At 39.9% G+C, this 24,569-nt stretch overlaps 1 protein-coding gene across 3 annotated transcripts in view; it reads left to right on the top strand.

Moving 5' to 3' along the window:
- The first annotated feature begins 11,863 nt into the window (after positions 1 to 11,863).
- Positions 11,864 to 24,569, top strand: part of SYBU (syntabulin) — a 39,758-nt gene continuing 27,052 nt past the window's right edge. Inside the window, exons 1-3 of one of the 3 annotated variants that reach the window (XM_018077455.2) lie at positions 11,864 to 11,887; positions 12,237 to 12,298; positions 12,495 to 12,681. In XM_018077455.2, coding sequence (XP_017932944.1) covers positions 12,272 to 12,298; positions 12,495 to 12,681 — 214 coding nt within the window. In that variant the 5' untranslated portion in view covers positions 11,864 to 11,887; positions 12,237 to 12,271. Of the gene's footprint in view, positions 11,888 to 12,173; positions 12,299 to 12,494; positions 12,682 to 24,569 lie in introns of those variants that run through there. The other 2 variants (XM_018077449.2, XM_025895468.2) reach the window with 2 other exon arrangements.

Genomic DNA, 24,569 nt, shown 5'->3' on the forward strand with positions numbered 1-24,569 from the left:
AATGACTTTAACACTTTAGCACAGAAAGGTCAAATACCAAGTAAAGATAATTAAGAGTGGAAGAATAATGTAGTTGGGGAGATAATGGAAACCATTGCTGGAGACTTCTAAGAGCAAGCTAGACGTATCTACCATAATCAACATAGGTATAGTTGAAACTCTTACTCCTTGAATAATTTTTATTACCAGTTACAGAGAACATATCTATTATTTAATATATTGAGGAAGGAGAAAACCAAATCACACACACACTGACGACTCAGGAAGGAACCTGTTTGTTACATGCAGCAACAAAAAATCTGAGTGTCTCCAGATAAGCACATGCCTGTGCCTCTACACAGCCCTGGGGGATGCAAATGCACATCACTGTGACTGCAGAATCAAGGCTTCTCTCATGCTTCTCCAACACCCCTGTAGGAAGCAACAGAACAAAATGCCATCTTGCTGCTTAGGGCATTTCAAATTCATTTATGATTATAACAAAAACAATAATATTTGCCAAGATCCAGAACCTGCAGGAGGATCATAAAAAAAGTCCTGTTTTTAGAAACGTGAAATCAACTCCCATGCAAACTTCCTAATTGCTCTGCAGATTAAATTGCCATTTAACTTCTTCACTCCATAGAACAGAGTGAATTCAGGTTTATTTAATATTGCCATTATTTTAAATATCAAATGAGGTCACATTCTTTAATCTGAAAGCATTTTCTAAGTGGGAAGAATTCCAAGTATGATTTCATACCGTTCATATTTTTCTCTAGTCCTATTTGGAACTGAATAGTGGCTTCTGACAAGAAGCTGGAAAAAGTTTATAATGTCTTCAATAAAAGCAAAATTAAGTGACCATTAAGAAAAATTAGAGAAGGCATCACATCATCAAAGAACTGTGAAAAATGGACGGGAGAATGGACAGCATTTGTGACACATTACAATACAAATCCAGTAACAGATGTAATTACTTTCTCTATATCTACAGAACATGAGATTCTAACTGGAGAAGAAAGAAGTAACACCACCTCTGCTGATGCTATTAGTTGCCTGTTATTGAAAGCGGACCTTGTCAGTACATGTTTCCACCTTACAAAGCACAAAAAACCTACTTGCTTCTAAAACCCCCAAATGATCTTATCTTAGATTAAAACAAATTTCAGATTCCTGAACTAATATTTCTTACAGATTGAAGTAGACAGAAGATGGAATGAGAAATTGTACATACTTAGGAGAAGATGAATTGGGGAACCCTGAAAATGTACTGAATGATTTGCTAAATGGTACAAAAAAATGGCCAAATTCAGTAACTTTTGATGACATTAGACTATGGGATTAGTGACATGTAGATAATTTTGACTCATGATGGACTGTGAAAAGCGAATTTAGTGAGGTACAAGGGAAAGATGCATTCCAGTACATATTTGGGGCAACAAACAAATCAATATATAAAATTTTAAAAAATACAGATGTAAACTCCTTGAAATATTTGTGTTCCTGTTGAAGCATTGCTAAACCTATTTGTGAAGATTCCTAGTTGGTAAAAACAAAGAGTTCCTTGAAAAAAAAAAATTGAACTCATCTCTGAAATCAAAACTGTTACCAGTGTGTTCTGATAAACTCTAAAGATAAAATGCCCCCTTGTTATCAAGCCCTGTATTGTCCAGTCACATCCAGTTTCATCTGCTACAGTGGAGAAGGGAGTTTCTCTGGAGGCTGAGGTCAGGTCACAGATACAGACTGTTTGCAAAAGCACTGGAGCATCTGATGAGAATTCGCATCATGTCCCTGAGCCAGGAGCATGAGATCCCAGACCAGGTGACTGCCTGTTTTTCTTATACAAGCAAATAAAACTTAGTGTTTTTGGGAAAGAGTGCACCAGAAGTTGTTGGTTTTACACACGTATTCCACACCTGCTGTTTTAAGTAGATATAACTTCACCACTTCAGTGGGGTCCACCAAAATTCATTTATAAAGTTACAAGTGTTACAATATACTAGGCATGAACTAAACACTAATCCTATGTTTCCTGCTTTGTTGCAAAGAGCAGATGCATCACACCATAACATTTCTAAATGAAAAGTATCAAAATAGTCTGGATGTATATAGGATCAGAGGAGCCAACCAGTATTTAAACTGCAATTTAAATTAAATTCCGAAATAACAAAAGTGTTTCTAATATTCCTAAATGGTATTAGAAAGCAGTTCTAATATTTGGATCCATTTTTTCCTTATTAAAAAAACAAGTCTTTAAAACTCCTATCTGTATTGGATATTTGTATAAGCAGATTATGGTTTATTGACTTTTTTGCCAGATGACTGCTAGCCTTGTTCATGGGTATACCATTTAAAAACAATGGTGACAGGAATATGCAAGTCCTTTCTATTTGGTTTTACTTTTAATGTGAAAGTAACATAATTGTTTGGCACAGCTTGTGGTATTTGCTTACAGTAGGTTTCAGCAGGCTATATTTCATTTTGTCACAAGTCTCTTGAGTTCAGGCTCAAAGTATGTTTCTTTTAACTCTACTGATACCACAAAAAATAACACTGGGTGTTATTTAATTATTGTTTATGAAGATTTTAAGTTATCTTCCATCAGTGATACAATTTTAATACTGATCTGAGGTCAGATCCTGCAGACTTACCAGTGCATAACTGCTGATGAACAGAATGACAGTCCTTCTTGCATTAAGCTCATGCATTTTTGGAATCATGCTGATGTGGGTTAAATCTACATTCCATGAAAATTCAAGACTAATATTTTCAGTGGGTTGAGTGGGTGCACTTGACTGCTTAAAATCAATTCAAGCCCACAGTAAACAGTAATAATACTCTCATAATGACTTACGAAGTATCTATATTAAATAGAAAATGTCCATGAAAATGACAAAAAAAATAAAACATGTATGGAATAATAAAGGGAATATACCATTTAATATACTTAAACACATTTGATACAATTTTCCAAAGGAAAAATGAACAATTTTGAAACTGAGACTGAACCTGTATTTGTTACCCCGAAGTCAGTTACAAGGCCCACTGATCTCTTGACATCTAGATTAAGAGAACAAAGTACAAGGAAATCAGGAAAACAAATCCATAAAGCAGGTAATTTTTAATAACAGATTTTTTACTAACAAGGATTTTGAATCTTCTGAAATTCGCACCATCAGTGTGTGCACAATAATTGTATTAATTTAAGTTACTCTTAGTATCTGGAGGAATTTCTCAGTAAATGATTTTCAAAGCTTAGCCTTTAATTTAGGTAGGAACTGCAGGGCAGGACATAACCTTTCAGCTATGCTGGTAGTTATGGATATACAAGGACTGTGGGATTGAATCATATTTCAGAAATATTTGAGCCCAATCCTACAGTCTTTGCTGTACTAAAGCTTGCCCAGAACTGCTTTGTGCTGCAGGAGGGAATGCTGAAATCCATTGGTGCCAGGTGGCACTGTACCCAGGGCGCCTCCCACAGGGCATGGGATATGAAATCAGCTCTGGCAGGATTCTTTCCTGTCCCTGCACTTACACAGATCCCTCTGCACTCAAATTCTAGGAGGCATTTGTTGCAATTAGCAGTTAAACTGAGTCAAGGGACTGGGTGTCAGACATGTGCAGCTGGGGATTGCTGGCTGGGCGCCTTCAGCCACTTTGGAACAACAGAGCATGAGCCAACACATATCTCAGCAGGAGTTTTGCCATCGTGCCTGGCTACAGCCAAAGGCCTTGTCCAGAGAGAAGGGCAATGCCTGCAAAACACAGCTGAGTCCCAATAAATAGGTAAGGGAGGCTGATGCAGCCCTTCACTGTTGCCCATAATTCATGGTTCAGACTGCAACTGTTTCTTTCAACTAAATAAACAGACTATAAATCAACAACATATTTGACATGATGGACAATTCAGGATCAGTAGGAAATATTTTCTTGTTTATCTTGTCTTCTTTCAGAGAAAAATGAAATAAAATAACAAATTTACATTGTAAATAAAATTGTCAAATCAGATGCAAAATTAAGATTAAAAAAATCATTTCCTCTTCTTGACATTTATAAACATTAAGATTTTTCAGCAACCCTACAAACACACATCTTTTCTTAAAAGTGGAGCACTCTAATTTCTGTACTATATATATACAGTGTTCTCAGAAACTTCACAAGCCTTTGTATCAAAGCAGTGTTACTGTTATTCACTGACAGTTGTGGAAAATGTGATACTGCCGTTGTCTAAAGTAGATACCTACATAAAAAAAAAATTAAAAAAAAATATGTGGCATTTGCCCCAGATAGCACAATTGTCTTGTTGAAAGGGAACAAGATGATGGTAATAATATAACTCATTCACGTGGGGGATGTTATCAAGCAGAAATGTACCTGTCAAGAACCATATACACAAACTACACAAGATTCTTATGCCAGTGATTTAGAAACAATCCAGGATTACACAATCTGTTTGATTACTGGAAGAATTTGTAGCCGAACTGGCATCCCAACCATCTTTTTAATGTTGAAGGCATTAAGCTGCACTATTTACTCCTATTCATATTACCATCTATTGTTTAAATGAAGCAGCATTTCAGGGCCCTTTTCAATACCACATTGCAAGAGATACTGAAAAAATAGATCAAAAGACCTTGTCCTTGTTCATAATTAATCCTCTAAACCTTCCCATAGATTGTCTCTGGGAAGGACAGTTCTGAGTAAGTGTCTAGGCAAGAACATCAGTTAAAGCAGAAAGGAACAAGGGTAGGAAGATGAAAGTAACTGTGATATGCTCCTTGGCTTATATATATTGATACTATGAAGTTGGTAGAAGCAAGGCCAGGCTCAAAGAATAAGATCAAAATATAACTATTATAGCACCAGTTGAATAAATAAAAAACATGTTTCTGGTTGCTCTTCGGAGCTATTCAAGTCTTCATGAACTACTTCATATATGAATAACCATCAATATACACAGAACCTCTGTACTGAAAACATGCATATCCCACATTTTATTAATAATGCAGCCTCAGAAGAACTAATACAGCACTTAATAATAAGATGATTAGTATAAAAAAGTTTGCAAGATTCTTTAAAGTCTACTTAGTATGTGTGTGGGAGAAGTATTATTCTTATTTTTACCATTCAGGAGGACTGAGGTAAAATGCCTCAGCTTTGACAATTCATCATTGATATTTTTTGTGAAATATAGTTAAATTTAATTCAGTTATCCTGAGCTCAAATTACAATGTTCTGTTAATACAGTTTCTGCTCCTCCCTTAAGTTGAGCAGCTATTGACAGTGGCAATTATGTACTGTTTATGCTGGTTGTCTTATTTCAGCTGCATTTTAGATGGATTTGTGCTTTATATATGGAGCATGGGAAGTCATACTATTTTGATCAGCAGTGCCTTGAGTCACATTTGCCTCCTTGATATCCTTTTCCCATTACCCCCAGGGACATAGAACTGATTGTCACCTCCTATATCACATCTCACTTGGCTAGAGCACATGCAGCGCTTTCTGATTCGTACAGTGGAGCCTGTGGGGACGTTCTAGATGTCACCTTCTTCTACACCACGACAGCCTCTCATTTCGCCTTTTGCTCCTGTGTGAGTGTTCCCATAAACTGATGACATTTGTACTGGTTCCAATCCTTGCATTTTGCCAGAGGCATGTGGTAATTGGCAAGGCACTACTTTGATTCAAAGGGGAGAGCTCCTAAGAACCATGTTAGATTCCAGGTCAGTGAGAGCTCATACTCAACTATATTAAATATCTTCAACCACTTTTGAGCTCACCTACAGATCTCTTGAAGGGTGTCCCAGTTCCTGGGAAACTTTCTGATATACATTTCACTGCATCCCTTGTCTTTCCCACACTGAAAAACTTTTGAAATCAGACTTTCTCTAACTGTGTACTAAGAACAGAATAAAAGTAGCTCAGAAATAAATCTTTTACTCATCAGAACAGAAAAATCCCATTCGGTCTGTAAATTAAATGGGCAGATACTTCTCAGACACCCATTTTGAGGCCATAAAACTCCTTTCACAAATTACATTTGTTTCCAGATAGAACTAAATATATCAACTATGCCTCTCCAAGTGGTACTTCAGTCCAGATTCTCAGTGAAATGCTTTTTCTATCCACTCTGTGATGCAAGTGCTTTATACTATATAAATGTATGGAAGGTACTGAGGAAAAAAAAAAGCAAGATACTTGAATTATTTCCTTGATAACCCTAGGAGATGCAGCATTCAGAAATAATTAACTGCTGAGTACCACCAGTACTTACTTTCTCACTCATTCTGACCTAACATGAAAAATGTGTCCATCAGATCCACCATACCAGTGTAAATAAATCTTGGCTCACACCCACTGAGTCAAATTAAAAGTAAACACTTGCTTCAAAGCAAAAAAAGCTTTCAAAACTAGGTAGAGTCATTATGTACATGTCCATCTCTGAACAAGCCATCTCTCTTGAGTATTTATGTTTCAGCAGTATTGTATCAAAACCTAAACCAATTGAGGTTATAGATTATACCAGGGATCACTAGCAGAAATAGCTGCACACCATCATCTTTTTCAGGACCTCACCATAGCCACATCCCATGCTCTAATGCAAATCTGTACAGAATTTGCCATATGGTGCAGTAAGATACCATTATTGAGCTCAGATGGTTGGATTTCAGGAATCATAACAAGGCCACTCCTAAACTTTGAGACTGGATCAAGCGGTAATCTTAGAGATTGTCAAAATACATGTCCTGTTACGTACAACCATTTCGTGAGTTAGATAAATTAGACCTATATAGAAATATCAGATTTTGTTCTTTTAGAGCTCTGGCACAGCTGAAGTCTAAAACACAGAGAATATTTCTGTGCCACTTAGACTGCGCATCTACAAACTAACACCCTTTGATGGGAGTGCTTATTACAGTAAGGCAGTTTAGTAATTGTTTCTAGAGAGATTTTTTAAATTGTTTACATTATTTTAAAAGCAGAACCAAACTGCACTTTAACCCAAATTTCACATGTTTCCCAGACTGTTTGGATGCAGAGCCGAGTCATGAGTTTTGGCAGAGCTCTGGGACCCCTGGGGAGAGAAGCTTAAATCCAGGCAGTTGCTAGCCACAGATCCTTCCTTGCACCTCCATCTCCAGTGTGGGCACAGGCATGGAATGAGGCTGCTTGTCATGACTCTGGCTTTATAGATCTCATAATTTCACACAGTAACTTCAGATGCCTGAAGTCAGACAAGTCAGCTCAAATCCTTTCTACATATATAGGCTGCTACACAAACATCTGAGAGTGTGCAGTGCTTCAACTTGCTTTCTGGATTACATTTCATTGAGTAGTACTGACAGAGATCTGTTTAGTACAAACAGATCACACAACTCTTATCAGAAGTCAGATTAAATAAATGTCTTGCAGAAAATAGGATCTGCCTTGAACTCTTTCCCACTAGCACTGAACACACTGTTCCAGCAGACATCTTATACTGTGCACACAGGCAAGATCACTCCCCTATTTCAGCTCAATATTCCATTTCTTCAACACTAGTTCTCTTAACCACAGTCATGGTCTAAGAACACATATTGAGGTATTTGCTACTATGGGTATTTAGTTTCCAAAACAGTTTCCCATCCTGATGGTAGAGCTTTATTATTTGTCCCAGATGTCATTCTTTGAGTTTGACTGTATGTTTTAAAATGTTACTATTTGCTCCAATTTTTACAAGATATGCTTCCTATGAAGATATCCTGATAGCTATTAGTTATATTTTCAACCTCTGATTTGTGTTGCCATGGTCCCAAATTAATTATATTATTGTTTTGCCCAAGATCAAGAAGCAATGCTTCCCTTTTTCTTTTTTCTATATATTATAATGATATTCATAGTCTTCTCATCTTTCCCTCATTTTCCAGTATTTCTGAAAGATGATGACAGAATTTTTCAGGTAATTCTCTAAAAACCTCTAATGTAAACTGTTGCAGTGAAAATGGTTAGCTCCAGCTGATCTTCTTTCTAGCATTTGTGTAACATTTGAGTCAGATCTGCTGATATTATACAACCCATCTGAATAGAAAAACAGGATCAACACATTTGATAAGCAAACTTGCCTCAGCTGGCAAACTACAGATGCTCTTTAAGTCAGACAGGAACATTATCAGCTATGTGCTGCATTAATGAAATCACGTAGTATTGGGGTTACAGAGCCCAGCTCTGCCTCTGCCTCATTCAGCATTCCTTTGACCTCAGAGGGTGATGTGATTCAAAACCAAAACATGGCCCACGGTCCTAAATCAGTATAATTATTGTCTGCACTTTACTGACCTGCAAAAGCCCAGTGCCAAACCAATAAGAAAAATTCAGCCACTTGAAATTGAATTTAGAGAGATTTAGGCACCAAAACTCTCCAAATCAAAATAACTTTGCAAGAAAGCCATCTAACTCTAATGAACATAGGATTACAAAATATCTCTTTGTTTTTTATCCCAAATGTCCATGAGTGCTTTCAGTAATACAAAAACTTGTAAGTCCTGGCCTGAGCAATGAGCCAGACTGGTTTTGGACCAGCATCCTCCAGGTGAAAGTCAGGGTGCAGAAGCATGCCACTTCCCCACAAAGTCAAATTTTGCAAGTATATGTAATACTACCAAATGGTGGCAACATAAAAATAGCAAAGATGCATGAGGTGACTGTTGAGTAATAATTCACATAGCGCAAGAATCCTTGTTCAGCCTTTTAATTATCACACACACACACACACACAGAAAAAAACAACAACAACAACAAAACAAACAAACAAACAAAAAAAACAAACCAAGAAGTAGATGTTCCACTCCTTTTGCTACCTTGGATGACTACAGCCTCTGACCTTCTACAAGTCCTGCTTACTTCCACTCTGTAAAGGGACTGGTCAAAAGAAAAGTGAGGAGTGAAATCCTTCTTGCTGAAGCTCAACTACTGCAGAGAAGGAAAACTCATGGAATCAGAAAGTCATATGCAAGGCTGTACCACCGAGAAGGTCAAAATTGAGACTTGGTCCCTGCTAGCAGCATGAATAAACCACTTGTGTGGAATGGTGCAAAGGGACCCTTGTACCTACTGCTGTGCTCTAGGCAACTCTGTCCTGAGTACGTTATGGTTTTTGCTTGTTCTTCTGAAGTGCCCAATTATGAACAGAGGTATTTGGATACCTAATTAGGATGCTGGGACCTTTACTGTACTGCTCTCCTGCTGTTATTCTGACAGCTCAAGAGCAAAACTACTATACTGCAAGAAAGCAAACTGGAAAGCAGCATTTGCAGATGTCTAGAAACCGTGTGCCATCAGATAGAACAAATAAACTTAGAAAACTAAATTTCACAGAAAGCTTTGCAAAAACATTAGATAAAGCTTTTCTCTTAGCAGTTCAGATGTGGAAGTGGCAATGCACTGAGTTCCTTCTGACTGTGCTGATGGACACAGCTAACTGCTGGCCAAAATCAGCAAAACTCTGCTGCATCAGAACCCCATTCCTCCTCCAACTGAGAAGATTCAGAGGCGGCAGCAAAACAGGAACAGAGATGACAGCAAAGCATACTCTGTGATCCTCTAAAATTCACTCCATCCTCTCTCCTTTGCAACTTTTTCTGTAAGAGCACTCCAGCAGAGTGAAGATCTTGGTAGCAAAGCCTGGAACAAAAACTGCTTCATATACCTTGCTCCCCTTTCAGGAAAGCATAAGGTCTAACCCCAGGGCCTGGCGCAGTGCCCAGCTTCCCCTGGCAGCTCCTGGAGTCCAGGCACTCCTGCTGAATCTGCAGCCCTCTGCGGCTTCCTGGAGAGCTGTTATTTTTCAGAAGGGAGTAAAGCAAGAAAAAGGCAAAGAATACACTGTGTTCTGTAGGTTTTTTGAGGCCTTCATAAATGTATAACATTTTTTCTTTACACAGCAAATATAGATTTGTTCAGAATTACACACTGGTTATGAAAATTAGTTTTATAGGTATTACAGAGATGCTGCTGGTTTGTAAAAGACATAAGAGAGGAATAAGAGTGGTATCACATGCTCATGTCAAGTATGTGTTCCTCCCAGTACTGACGATTAACTAGTAAAAATATTTTAATAAGCTGAAAAGTGACTTAATGTTTCAATATTTATTAGATACACGACTGTAAGGGGGAGTAAAAGTTTGCTTGAAAGTTAATGATTGTTTTATGATTTATGATAAGGCTATAAATCTCTATGCCAAGAGAAGAGGAGATCAAAGGGAATCACATCCCATTATGAACCCTGAGGCAGCCTGAAGACTTCATTTCTTATATCTTGTTTCTTAGCAAGGGAAAAACTTGAGCTTGAAATGGAAAAAGATAAAACAGGCTCTGACAATTGAATCATCAGCAGCAGCTCCGGAGCTGAGTTACTATGGCAATGGCAGTGCTGCTGCACAGCTTCTTCTTACTCTTACAACTGGTACAAGAGCTTTGCAAATGTACATGGGAAATTTCCACCCCACATGTGCCATGGGTGGCTCGCAGGAGAAGCCCATGGTCTCAAGTGCCCTGGTGCCTACTGAACGGAAGAGCAAATTTGTGTGATTAAAATATGTGATTTGCAATTTTCCATGGAAACAGTCTTGGAGCAGTAGGGAAAGGTTCAGGATTCTTCCTGCATTTTTGTGCCTCAGGAAGGTAGATTCCAGTGCTTAGAATATATTTTTTAGGCACATAGATATTTTAATAGAGGAATTTTAAGCATTTTTTTTCAGATGTAACTATCTCACTTCTCTGAATTATAGATGTCTTGACACTGCCAGGGGAGGATGGTATCATCTTTTTGGCAGAGCATAGCTTGGAGCTCTACATAAGTAATGGATCTAATTCTGATGCCAGGTTAATAAATTAGTAATTATAACTCTTTGGATATGCAACAATCAGTGTGTCAGTACTCACCAGTGTCCTCTTTCCTCTTTGAGGTCTAGATGAACTCATCACCTTTCCTGTTACTGCCAGTATGTTCTCTGCACTACACATTAAAGGCACATTTGCTCTTAATTATTTTTGAGACAGTATTTAATATTTATGCTCTAATAGCAAACAGAAGTTCCCACCAGGAATTGGGGCCCTTTATAGGTACCATGGGGAAATTAACTCTATCCTAGATGAAACAAGGACAGTAGGAAGCAGAGGGAATCTTTGCCCAAAAATACGATTGCTGAAAGTATAAACTCTGCAAGCTCACTAAGTCCTGTAAGTACACATCTATGTGGAACCTCAAATGAACTTCACATCAAGAATTTCATCATTCTTTTTGTGGAAAAGCAGTCCTATTCAACCACTGTGTGCATATGCATACAGGCCAGATTGCAGCCCTGCTAATGCATGCTCTGGGGAGCAGATGAACAAGGTTACATGTGCATTAATCAATAGGAGGGTCATGACAACTACTTCAATGGAAGGTGAGAGAGAAAATACTATCATTAAATATACTGTGCCATGTGTTATCTGAGAATCAAGTACATTTTTATGTTTGAGAAGCAAGTAAGTTTTTCTCTTTCTACATGTTCCTATTGAATAACAATAGGAAGAAATTCTTAACTTTAGGAAGTAATTCTTTACTGTGAGAGTGGTGAGACACTGGAACAGGTTGTCTGGGGAGGTTGTGGATGCCCCAACCCTGGCAGTGTGCAAGGACCTGAAAAACCTGGTCTAGTGGCAGGGGCATTGGCACTAGATGAGCTTTAAGGTTCCTTCCAACCCTTTAACATTCTGTGATTCTACGAATAAGGAGCAGGGAAAATCTGACGACGCATTTTGCTACTTATATAACATCCATCGTATTTGTACTGGTAACATCTGCCCTCTGTTACGCATCTGCTTTGGTACCTTAACGGCACACACAGACCGCACTCGGCCTGCCCTCATTTCTGTATGTTTACGTTCCTTTCTGCCTTTCGCGGCCCGGCCCGGCCCGGCAGCAGGGGCTGGCGGAGGGCAGGCGGCGGGCGGGCAGCGGGGTCCCCTCCGGGGCATCCCACCGACAGCGGTGCCGAGGGGATGCGGCTGCCGCCCCGGGCGGGGGGACGCGCCCATCCCGCCCCATCCCGCACCTGCCCGGCGCCCTTGGGGCGGCGGAGCGGCGGCGGCGCGGGCGCTGCGGCGGCGGCACACGTGTCGGGGCGGGGAGCGGCGGGGGCCGGGCGGGCGCGCCACCCCCAGCGCGCAGCGGCAGCAAAGCAAAGCAGAGCCGGCTCAGCGCATCCCTCTCGTCCATGCAGGTGCCTGTTCCCGGCCACGCCGTGACTGAGGAGCGATGGGGCCCCTGCGGGAGAGCGGCAAGGTGAGGAGCCGCGGAGGGACGGGGCTCCGCTCGCGGAGGGGAGCGAGGAGAGGCAGGGGCAGGGGCAGGCAGATTTCGTCTTGCGCCCCGCCCTGGGGGCGGGGGGGGCCGGGATTTGCCTGCCCCTGCCTCGATGATGGAAAGAGGAGGGCACATCCGAGAGGTCCCTGACGCCGGGGTGTCCCTTCCCGAGCAGGAGCAGAAGACGCAGCTGGAAAGGGAGGTGTCCCGCAGCCGCATCCCCCGCCTGGTCCTCCGGCCGCAGCAGAAGGTATCCCCAGCTTCCGAATCGCCCTTTTCGGAAGAGGAAAGCCGGGAATTCAACCCGCCCAGTTCCTCCGGCCGCTCCGGCAGGACCATCAGCAGCAACAGCTTCTGCTCAGGTACCGCAGAGAGACGCCCCTGACGCGGTGTCCCCGGGGGACACGGTGTGCCCACCGCGCCGACCCCCGAGGGTTCGCTGTAAAATCCCAGACGCAGACTCTGTGTGTCGGGCTCGTATCGAGCCGTGATGAGCAGCCCGCTTTGCAGATGAAGAAGAGCAACTATTGATTTTTCCAGGGAAATCTAGTATCTGTTCTTTTAATATATGTCCGTAAGCGACACCAGATGTTTCCATTTCGAGTTCTGCTATCTGCTGCTAAAAAAGTTGACGGTTTTATTGCGGCAAAAGAGTTGCTTTAAAGAGAGAGATGTGCCTTAAAAACTGGAGCATGGATTTGAGGCATTTTGAAAAGCCCTTAAGTCAAGAGTCTGTAGAACAGAGGAGTTGCTTTTAAGGGTGTCAGACTGCAATTCCTTTTGGTTTTGTGACGATGACCTCCATGAATCAGAACAGGATATGCTGAAGTTTTCGCTGTCATATTGAATTGAGTTTTGTTTATTTTAGAATTTAGGCTTCTCCTAAGTGTGTTGCCAGACAAGAGTTGGGCATGATGGATTCTCCACAGAGAGGGCAATGGCTGGGTGATAGATCAGAAGTAAATTATTACTCTCCAAATCTAGACCACCAAAGTGTCATTTGCTCTTCAAAATAAGTACATCTCATTAAGTGAGAAACAACTTAAAACTAGATTTTTTAATGTTAAATATTTGCCCTTTGCGGAGTTTAGCACAATTTAAGTGCCTCAACTAGCAGTAAAAGACTCAGATGCCTACTAGTGGTGAGTGATTTTTTAATTCAGTGAAACTCTTCACCATGTACGACATTATGCACACGGACAACAAAATTGAGAGTCACATCATGAACACCTCGGACTGTATATACATATGGTAATTTTAAAGGTATTTGGGTGTCAAAAATTTGTTTTCAATAGTCATATTTTGGAGATCATAACATTTTTAGTGGTGGACTTGGAAGTGCTTGGTTAATGGTTGGACTCGATGACCTTAGAAAATCACAGAATCATAGAAAGATTTAGGTTGTAAAGACCTCTAAGTAAAAATCTGAATAATAAGAAGTACTTTTGTAATAGTTAATATCAGAGCATGTTCCTTTTTTTTTTTTATTCATAAAGTATTTAATTTACCAGAGATTTTCCTGGGAACAGACCAAAAGGCTCATATTTGTCTTGGTCTTCACTATAGTGGATCAGATTATTATAATTTTTTAAATTCCTTTAGCAAAAAACAGTGTATTGAACAGAGCGTACAAGTTTTCCTAGATGAGAAACACAATATCCATGTTTGAGTCTAGCTTTGCCAGATTTTGCAATTCAGTCTCAGTGGAATGATCTATTTGGTTATTGTTTAATGAACAATGCAGTGTGTTAAACAAACATCATAGAATTATAAGAATGCTGAAGTCTTTTTCCCATGCTTTTTTAATCCCTTCACCTTACCTACTTGAAAAGCCCTTTTTGCCTGTTCCAAAGAAATAAAATCTTTTGAAGCTTTCTAGAAATACATTATTTTTTATGATCTCTCCCAAATGGCTGCTTTTCATCCATTTTTTTCCCTGTGTGTTGACAAGCCTTTCATCTTGATTATTCACATTTTTTTCATCTTTTGGGTTTGTACCATGTTCTTCAGATCTACTCAACGTGTAGCTGCCAGAGTCATATACCCTTGCTGTCCCACTGCACTATATAAGCTGTCTTGAGTCCCAGCAGCATGTTGTATTAGTCTGGGTGTGTCTGATCTCATGGCTTGACAGTTTTAGGGCACCTTTCACAGACGTATTGGAGAATACAGTGCTGGTCTCTTTACCTGCATCTCAAGCACAACTGCTCATCTCTTTTATTTCTTTTATTCAATTTTTATTATTCCATGAATGTTGCATTGATTTAGTTTGATTTTTTTCCCCATGCTGATAACTTTGTGCTTCTAAAGCTGCTTACACAGTTTGATAGTGCTGTGAGTCTTCAGACCTTCTGCAGCCAAGGATCAGCCAAGGCACTACTTTCCATGTCAGAGCCTGTCAGTTGTTAGATTTGATGGAATTTTCACTGTGATGCAGGTATGACAACAGTCACTAACTTGATTTCCTCATTTTCTGACATCTCTTCCCTATCTTCCACTTATGATCCTTCTTTATCATAGTATGTCTAATTTAGATTGAAATTCACCAGCAGCAGGAGGTGGCTGCTGGTTCCTGTTTCTGGGGAGGAGATGGCAAAGAGCCTTATGGAGAGGTGAGTGGAGGGGCCTCAGGTTCTACCCTGCCTGTCCTAGTGCTTCATCTTAATTGAGAAGTGGCATGTGCAGAAATGGTATTTAAAATTAGCAAGTCATACAGTCGAAGAGAGGACCAGATGTATCATATGAGCAATAATGTAGCAGTATGAAAAAGTTCATGAGCATTTGGATAAATGTCTGTTTTGTAGCTTCTTTGGAGCGTTAAACTCCAAAATGTTCTTGATAAGCAGCAGATAGTATGAATTGATCCCTGGAATAATTCCTTTCCTCTTTACCCTTCTCTTTTCAAGTTGTTCTCTACCTTTCTTCCATTATTATTGACACCAAGTAGTTATATCAGTAGATTTCTTTTTGCCCCAGTAGAAATTATATTTTTTCTCTTCATCCATTAAATATATGTTTTCTGCTTGATTCCATAGAGCTTCTGGTGTTGTCCATTTTCCCTGTCTGCTTACATTGGTCCCAATTCATAAGTGAAGGCTTAGAGTTCTCTCTTTCTAAATGGGAGTAGGGGGATCCTCTAGGTATTATTAATGTTATTTTAGGAACCATGGCAATGCTGCAAGCATGGCGGCAACAGCAAAAATACCTCTTGGCAACAGAAAAGAGACAGTTTTCGTAATGCTTAGTTCCTTTTGAAGAACTTGTTAGTTCTGGCTGTGATAGGTTTTAAATTTGCATGATCAGCTCCCTCTTTGTCTTGTTTAACCGGATCAGAGACTCACTTGACCATGTTGGTCAATTATTTGTAGTTGACTTTATGTCAGCTTTGCTTTGTAAGTCCATATGAAGCACGGTGAGACTGTTAGTCTTCTCTGTGGTATTCCTGAAATATGTTTTTAATATTCTTTGTTTCTGCCAAGTGAACATGGATGCTGTCTGGATGTTGTGTAGGTAAGCTAAGCCTTTGTATCAGTATTCACCGTGCACAATCCTTCCTTAAAATCTTAGAGCATCTGGGGTCCTGGCTGTCATTTGATATGGGAGCACTTCTCTTCTATGGCTTGGATGTCAGCCACAGGACTCATATGATGTCAAACGATGAAAAAGCACTCTCCCAGCAGCTTTGTCTGACTCAAATGCTACTGAGCATTTGCCCGTGTCACGCGTGTTTTTCTCATAAGTTGCACTTGGCTTCAAAGTGGCTGCGTGCTCTTACCTTGTCAGTCGGGCAGAGAACACAATTTAAAGCACCCAAACAAGCCATCTGCTGATGGGTCCATGGCAGAGCAGCTGCTGGGCCTTTGGTCATTCCAGTTACGGTGTTTGCCTTGTAAGAAATGTGAAACTTTGGCCAAGGCATTATCCTTGATTTTGGTGTACATATCCATTTGATACCAAACCAGTTGCTTATTGATTCAAAGTCAGCCTGGACATGCTAAGCTCAGTAAGTGTGTTTAGCTTTTCTTTTTAAAAGGAATTTAGTCTGTGATATATTTTGTTTCTACTATCGGTTTCTGAATAACTCAGCTTTTAAATTCCTCTTTATGAAGAAGATTTGTTATGTGCTACCTTTATAACAATGCCCAAGCTCTCCTTCAGCCTTTTCTCAGAAGCCAGTCACCTGAATTTCTGCAGTGAAGCTTTGGTGACTGAGATGGAGATTTTCAGGAAGCACTTATGCATTTTCAGCATAAGAATTCCTTCAGCAAAAGAATTTTTGAGCCAGAGGACTTGTTTTATGCCCATAGCAAACAGTTCCTCTTTTCTTGGGCTTACCTGTAAATCGTCTTTTTACCTAGACTGAATAACCCTACAGGCTATTGAAAACCAGTAGCATTTCTGTACTTCAATGTTTGTGACTCTCCAACACAGTCTTCAAAAGTAAGAGCTGAAGCTTGTTTTTTGCTTTTTCTTTAAAATTTCAAGATTTAGTTCAATGCTTATTCTTGTTCAATCCTTATTTCATAACTCATTCTTTCCTGGTGTAACCATTTTTTTAAAATCTTGTCCTTTGCATGTGTGACACAATAAATGTGCATCTGTACAATGGCTGCACTGTAAGCCAGGGGGTTTGGGTGCTGCAGCAGGAATCATAGTGTTGCCATTCCCTGCTGACTTGCTCCTGTGCACAGTCCCCTCAAACTCAGAGATAATTTGCCAATTGGCTCTGCTATTGATCCATGCTGGGGCTGAGTTCACAGGATGTCAAAAAGAGCATGTAGGCTTTAGACAGGCTTATTGAAGTCCATGTGTATGTTGAACCCATATTGATAGCCACAGACAAGAAGAATAGGGTTTCAACAGGTGTTGCTGAAGAAAAAGTTGTACTTTCTTGCACTCCAGTAAATCATTTCTTTGTTAGAGCATTGAAGGAGGTTGCATTGTAAACCAACTAGCCTTGGAGGCTACACTATTAAAGTATGTGTACTTAAATATGTATTCCTGAATAGAAATAGATACAGGAAAACAAATTTTTAGTATTTTAACAAGTCAACAGTTTGAGGCCAGGGAGTTAGTATAAATGACTGAAAATAATTTCTCCTATTATTTGTGTGTATGTGTGTATGTATTATTATGGAAGTAGTGAGTTCTCCATTTGCCATGTTTCTGGTTATCAGAGGAAGTATTTTTCCTAAATAGTTCCTTTGATTTTTAGTCTGAGTTATTGATTCAAAGAGACATGCTTAAAAGTTCTCAAGTATGTGATACTGCAAGTTAACTTCTCTTTCCTGCAGTCCTTTATGCTATGCTTTTCCACAGTCCATTTGCTTTTTTTTCAGACTTCTGGAGGTCTTCTCCAGCATGCTTGTTTGCTGCACTCTGTAAGGCAGTTCAGTGACTACTGTGATATTAATTCACAAAAATGTTGAAACTAAGTCTGCTTTCAAAAATGCACATATGGACATTTAGCATGAGGGTGACACTGGTGACATGCTTCCTTTTCTCACTGCTGCTTCCCTAGAGAATTTCCTGCTGGGTCGGCTTACACGCAATAATTTATTATTGCTTTACATTTTGAGCTGCCAGTTCTGTTTCCATGGCACAGAGATCTGTTCCAAACATGGAAATGAGAAAAGTGTCTAGGTACTAAAGAGCAAAGCCTGCTCGTTCCTCAGTTTTTTGCATTTCCCTACTTCTTTTTCAACATCACTATTTATTCTCTCTTACTAAGTAACAATCCTTTTGTCCCTCTTGCCACAGAACAACATCTGGAAGCCAAAATATTTGACCTTTTGAATGTTTGTTATCACCTTTTAATGCATCTGTCAGTACTGTGAACCTTTAAAACCTGAGCCAGAGCCTTCCGATGTCAGTAGAACAGTTCCTGTTCACTCTGGCACATTTTGGATGGTGTCCTGAGAATAGTCACCCTTTCTACTACACCTCACCCTTCCTACTACCCTGTTTGTCATAGCTTGCTGTGTACTACAGGCTGAATTCTAAATAATATTGTGTATTTTCTTCACCACAAATATGTAATCTAATACTTTTTTTGCAGTGCTTTTCATAGAACTTTCTATTGAGTTGAATGATGTCACGCATACTGAAGAAAATCACAACTTGTAGGAGGAGTGAAACTTTAATCAGAAGTCTTTGATTTGTTTTGTGCTAAAAGAGAGTCTTGATGTTTTAAGAGAATTCAACATGACATTTTTTAACCCTGCATTTATAGGGTTAATATATATCCTTGAAATTTTTGAACAGTGTTTTGAGATGTATGAATCACCAGTTACAGTGAGTGGGTTCTATGGTGATGCTGAGTGACAATCTTGGCTTGAGGACAGTTTAAGAAAAAATATGCATAATCCAACAATGGATAGAATATAGGCAGTTTCCTTCCATTAGAAGGTGGACAGTGCAACCTTATGAGATGATATTGAAGCTGTGAGGGTCACAGTCATAAGCTGTTGTCAGCCATGGAGGCAGAGCTGTATGGGAACAAAGGAGTATAAAGTGTTGCAACATTTGAGGACCAAGTACAAATTTTTATGTGGTCTGTTGAAAATTTTTATTTTCAAAAATGATGGCTTCAAAATTGGAAAGAATATTTATAATTTCTTCCTTTGCTGCATAATGGAATAAAACACATTAAAACACACACACAGAAACTCATCTATATATATATATATTTCACATAATGTTAATACTAAATGGGTAGTACTTCTTATACTGGATGTAGTCAATGCTTTCCCACTAAGGGTAGGAGCAGTGGTTCCGCTTCTGGCTATTGTCCTCAGGAAAGGTTAGTAAGGTCTACTGAAGTGCTTAAAAAACTCCATATCAAATAGAAAAGACTCTACTTTTTCTCTTTTTTAGACTCTTTCCTGACCTTACCTTTACTTAAACCTTTTCTATAAAAATTTTAAAAAGATTTTTCATCCTTTTTCATCGTAAACCCCTTGTCCAAATGTTATCTGTGACAAGGAGCTGTTCTATTCCCAACCACAGTGCTCTCCTAGTAACAGTACTATTTTTATTGATATTTTTACTGGTAAGCCCTTATGCTTCTGTTTCATAATGCTAATACCATTAGCGGGGCTATAAACGTAATGACAGGGCCAGAAAGCAACAATTATAGAGTCCTTTTTTTCACATGGTTTCACAGAACTCATATCAGCCCTCCTGTTAAGGAAATGTTCAAATAGAAGGAATATTAGTAGATTTACTGCTGAAGTCAATTATAATTTGCTACTTCAGTATGACTTAGCTTTTGTACAGTTAGATGTCGAGAGCAGATACCTTTAAGGACATGTTTATGGGCAATCCTGCATTGTAAAAGATGTCCAAGCTGTAGGAGCAGGCCGGTCTGTTCTTTTTTCACCTTCCTCTCCCCTCTTCTACATTATCTTAGCCTGTCAGCATTCCTGCCATGCTGTGATTGAGCAGAGAGGACCGCTTACCAAATTCAGTGAGCAGCTCTCATGCTAAATTTTCAGCAATGACCATTAGTGGTCAGCCTGTGGGTGTGACAGAAGAAAGGTCAAAGGGGCTGCTGAGTAACAGATGTGAAAGTTGCCTGTATGTCAATGATGGGAACCTCAGCTACCACCAGAAGAAATCAAAGATGTTTAGTCTTGATTTTACTTACTTGACTACTGGGTTAGATTTTATGACTAGAACATTAAAATCAATAGTTCCAGCTTGAAAGACAAACAAGGAATAACAGGGCGGAATATCTTACAAATGTAGAGAAAAAACATGTAGGTTGTAGGGATCTCTGGAGACGATTTCATCCAACCTCCCTTTTGAAGCTGGCCTGTTTCCAGCACTAAGTCACAGCAACCAAGGCTTTGTGAGAGCTGAGACTCTGAGACTAGAAACCCTTCAAGGACAAGAGTTTGCACAGCCTCTGTAGGTGACCTCAGGGAGTGGTGGAGCTGCTAGACTGCCTTTGTTCACAAGCAAAATGGAGCATAGTTAATTCCAGTTCTGCCTGCAGAGACACTGAGATTAAATGTGGAATTAATTTGCTTAGTAACATTTTGTATAAGTAGGCCTCCTCTCTTTTCCTGACAGGGCTATAGTTTTGGTTGCCCTTCTGCCCTTCTTTGGTGTGTTTGACTTCTGGTAAGACACTTGCCTCAGAAGAACATGATATTCTAAGACATTTTCTTAAATACCAAGCCAAACAGGTTTTAAAAATAAGTTTCTTAACTATGAAATGAGTTTAGAACTGATCAGAATGACCAAATCTAGTAGCATTTTTAGGGCCCTACTTTTAGTGAAGTTATTGAGTATTTTTTACAACAGTCTGTGTCATTTTGCAGGTGACAAATTGTTAGTAACAAATGATTAACCTTATAGAGTACATGAAATCACCCATTGGAATTGCTTCAGTAAAACTGAAAAGTTTTAGTACAATCAGGAGCTGAGGAGAATATTCACAGTTCTTACCTCAAGCTGTGCTGGTTGCTGGGCACATGAGGGTGCCTCCAGAGGGCCATTCTGTGTTGTGATGAGGTTAGATTTATGCCTGTTGAGACCCTCATGGTGTGGAAGTTAATGTGCTTCTACCTCTGTCTTTCTTCGTGTACTACTAATTTTATACTGTTATGTTTCATCTGCTACTTTTACTGCATTTCCCAGTTATTACAGAAGGACGCTGTGAGTCTTCCATTAGCACTGTTTTCTGCCTGGGCAGTGAGCCCTCACTGGTTCAGCTGCCCAAGTCAGAGCAGTGGTTGGGCTAGTCCATGGAGAGAGGAGAGATCCTCCAGGCAGTGACTCAGAATTAGTCTGTCCTTATGACTCACTCTCCAGGGGAGCCTCTTTCTTTCTGTTTAATACAGAAAGAGCCTTACAGGTGAAAGCTTTGGTGTCCGTCAGCAACTTCTATTGTTGCATAAAACACCTCTGGGGTACAAGACCAATCATGAAAAGAAGACCAAAGCATTTGTAGGGGGTCAAAAAATGTGAGGCAGACAAGCAGGCTGGGAGATTACCCTGAAAAATTCTGAAATACCCATGGTGGTACCCTCACTGTCAAAAGCCAGCTTACAGTGCACCATCATGGCAGAGCTGTGGCTACCCCAACTAACAGATCCTGGGATGAATGGAAAGGGAACCACCAGGAAATTGGTTTTGTCTTGGTACGCTGAATATTTAAAATTTCATTAGAGTCACATGTTTAATTCTGGAATCCACATTTCTTGGTGGAAATTCAGAGTATGTACAGCCTGAACATTGGTCAAGAGAACCCTAGAAGGAAATGAAAGTTGGGCAGTGGAATAGGGATCAGGTAGAAACTGGAGAGTTCAGTCTCCCAGGAGTGCCTAACTAGATCTGGCAGCTAAGAGTGAAAGCAGAAAGAAGTCAGCGCTTCCTCAGTGAGAGCATCATTAATTATTTGGATGTGTTATATAAGGAGGTTATATATTCAGTGTTTCTTGAAGCCTTTAGGAAAAGGCAGTAATTTTCTTAAGAATGTTCTAAGGATTTTCCAGTGAACCTTCTAAAGTCTCTGTGCCCAGAAAATCAGAGAAAATCATCAAGTCAAAACATATAGCCTAAAAGTCTATAAGAACAATATATTTGTCAGCTGTTAATAGTATTATCTTTCACTCCGTTGTTTATATTTTGACTTTGCTATTTAAAAGTTAGTCAGTGCATGCAAATGTCAGAGTGTTCTGAGCAACTTTCCTGATTGTTTGTGCGAGGAGACACTATCCCATGCTTGGCTTTGAAACTTGGCAGGCGTGTCTGATCTGGGAGAGGGCTTGGACACAGAACTTCAGTGATGAAATCCAGCTGATGTTCAAAGAAAAAGCCTACTCCCAGAACGCTCTTAGGAGCCACTGGGGAAAAAAGACACCATGAAAGAAAGCAATGAAAGTTGTACGTTATAAATTTATGTCATTTTCCTTCTTGTGCAAGTAAATAATTCAGGCAAGATCAGAAGTACAGGCTTTCACAACACTATTTGCCAATTTTCTCTCCTTTGTCTTCCTGATGCTCATGTGCCTGAGAAGGTAAATCAGGTTTACCTGTAGTCCTGAGAAGTCTGGACCTGAAATCCTTACTGGGGCAAAACTCCTGCCAAGTTACAGGACTAAATCCTTAGCTGACCTTGCTGAAAATTAGAAATATATCGTATCTTCAGCACAAAGTGAATCCCATTGTGGGCTCATATGCTCCTGTTACCCTATTTTTGGAGAAAGACTCCTTATCTTGTCCCTTTTGCAGGCAGGTGGAGGTCTTCACCTCCTTCCATCAGAGTTGTCAGCAGGGTTTTAGAGGAACCTACAGGTCTGCTGGAAATACTGAGCCCACAGTGCCGCAGTTGCATCGTTCTGTGTACAGATGAGGAGCAGAGGTGCTCACTGCAGCAGTGAGCAGGGCAGATGTCAAGCTGGCTGTGAGATGGAGGGGAATCAGCTTGATGTGCTGTCAGGGTCTACAGGGAAGTCTGCTGCTCTCCTGTGGGGGAGAGTTCACCTACAGCATTAAATACAAATAAATACTTGTTAAGGCTTTGATAGGAGGACAGGAAGGAAGCAGGGAAGGACAGAGATATGTGCAGGTATGTGAACAGCTGGAGAGCACCTCACTGTTCACCAGGACTTTTCCTTGTGCCAGGACAGTGAGTTATGGGTCAGGTGGGAGGTGGATCTCCCCAGTGTTCAGCAGAGCTTTGCTTGCCTTTGTTGGTGAGCACCAGCATTTCGTAGGCAGCTCTTCTTTTCTGTTGTAGTAAACATTTGGATTATTCAAAAGGCTGACGTACAAAAATGTTTCCCTGCAGCTTGCCCTAGTTTCAGAAAATTTATAATTTTGTTCATGTTTCTGGCTAATACAAAGTAGAAGGAGTAGAAGATGTACATTACATAAAAAATAACAAGTGATCAGAGGAGAGGGAGTACAACAAAACCATTCATTTACTGCAGCTGGAGTGGGAGTGCTCACCTGGTTCTTGGTGTATCTAAAGGTCACGAGGGATACGAATAAAGAAGAGCTGTTCTTCTTTGTGCCAGGCTCATTTGTTACTTTAAAAAGTGCCCCATTGAAATGAAAGCTGAGCTGAAGTTATTAAGGGTAAAACAAGGATATGTAGATATGACATAATCTGATGGCACAGTGTCACCAGTATGATATCAGAGGCAATGTCAGCAGGTGGAAAATAAAATATTTTTATGCTATTTTTGTATTCATTCTTTAGCTACCTTATTTCATTATTTCAGTTAGTTTTACACATTTGGGTTTTTTAATGTCTCAGTTCTTAACACTGTTATTTCTTTCATTGTTTAAAGTTTTATCAGCCCCTGCGGTTCTTCCAGGTAGCATCTCTATAGCTTTGGAAGTTACTTGTATATAAAATCTCCCATATAAAACGTATCTGTGAGGTCTGCAGAACATGTGCAGGTATCACAGTAAATTTATTGGTGGAGAGATGAAGTAAATAGTTTGTTGCAGGGGTTTTTTTGTTTGGTTTTTTTGTTTTAACACAAGAAACATCTGAATGGAAAAGTCAAAATTAAAAATAAACTGCACAAACTGTCACTAATTTCTGAGTATATTTGATTACAAATATTTGTGTGCTTCTAAAGAGAGGATGCTTTGGAGATAGCTAAAGAAGCTGCTTAAATGCTTCTAAAGTGAGGATGCTTTGGACATAGCTAAAGAAGCTGTTAAATGCAATTCAGAAGCTCACTCAGCAATGCTGATCGACTGCCCTGTAGGTAGCATTCAGTCTGCCTGCAGAAGAGATTCTGAACCCTGGAGAAAAGGAAATGGGTGCCTATCTGTGAGGAAATTGTCACCTTCTCTTTTCTCTGTATTGAATTATATTGTGATGTTTATGGGACTGGAAAGGATAAAAAGTAAACTAAAATCCTTTGGGCGGCAATCCAGTCAGGACGAATGTGAGGATGGGCTGAAAACTTCATTAGCAGTCTTCTATTTCCTGTTATTTTGCTAGGGACATATTCTGAGTTGCAGAAGGCAGCAGCAAGATGGCAAAAGGAGATGCTTGTTGGCTTAATTGTGATGATTTGAAAGAATTAAATATGATTAAGCTGTATTAGGTGCTTTGCATTCTTACTGTCCTTTGTGCCTTGGGAAATGATTCTGGCAGTAGGCTGGGTTGCCCCATGGCTTGGCATCATGCCTGACACTTGGCAGAGACCTGGGATGCAGCACCTCAGGGTGCTGGCTGCTCCTACAAGCTCTGCTTTGGAGGGTCAGCACCCATGTG

This window comes from Manacus vitellinus, unplaced genomic scaffold, assembly GCF_001715985.3.
Source record: "Manacus vitellinus isolate BGI_N305 unplaced genomic scaffold, ASM171598v3 scaffold_1_pilon, whole genome shotgun sequence".
Classification (NCBI taxonomy): domain Eukaryota; kingdom Metazoa; phylum Chordata; class Aves; order Passeriformes; family Pipridae; genus Manacus; species Manacus vitellinus.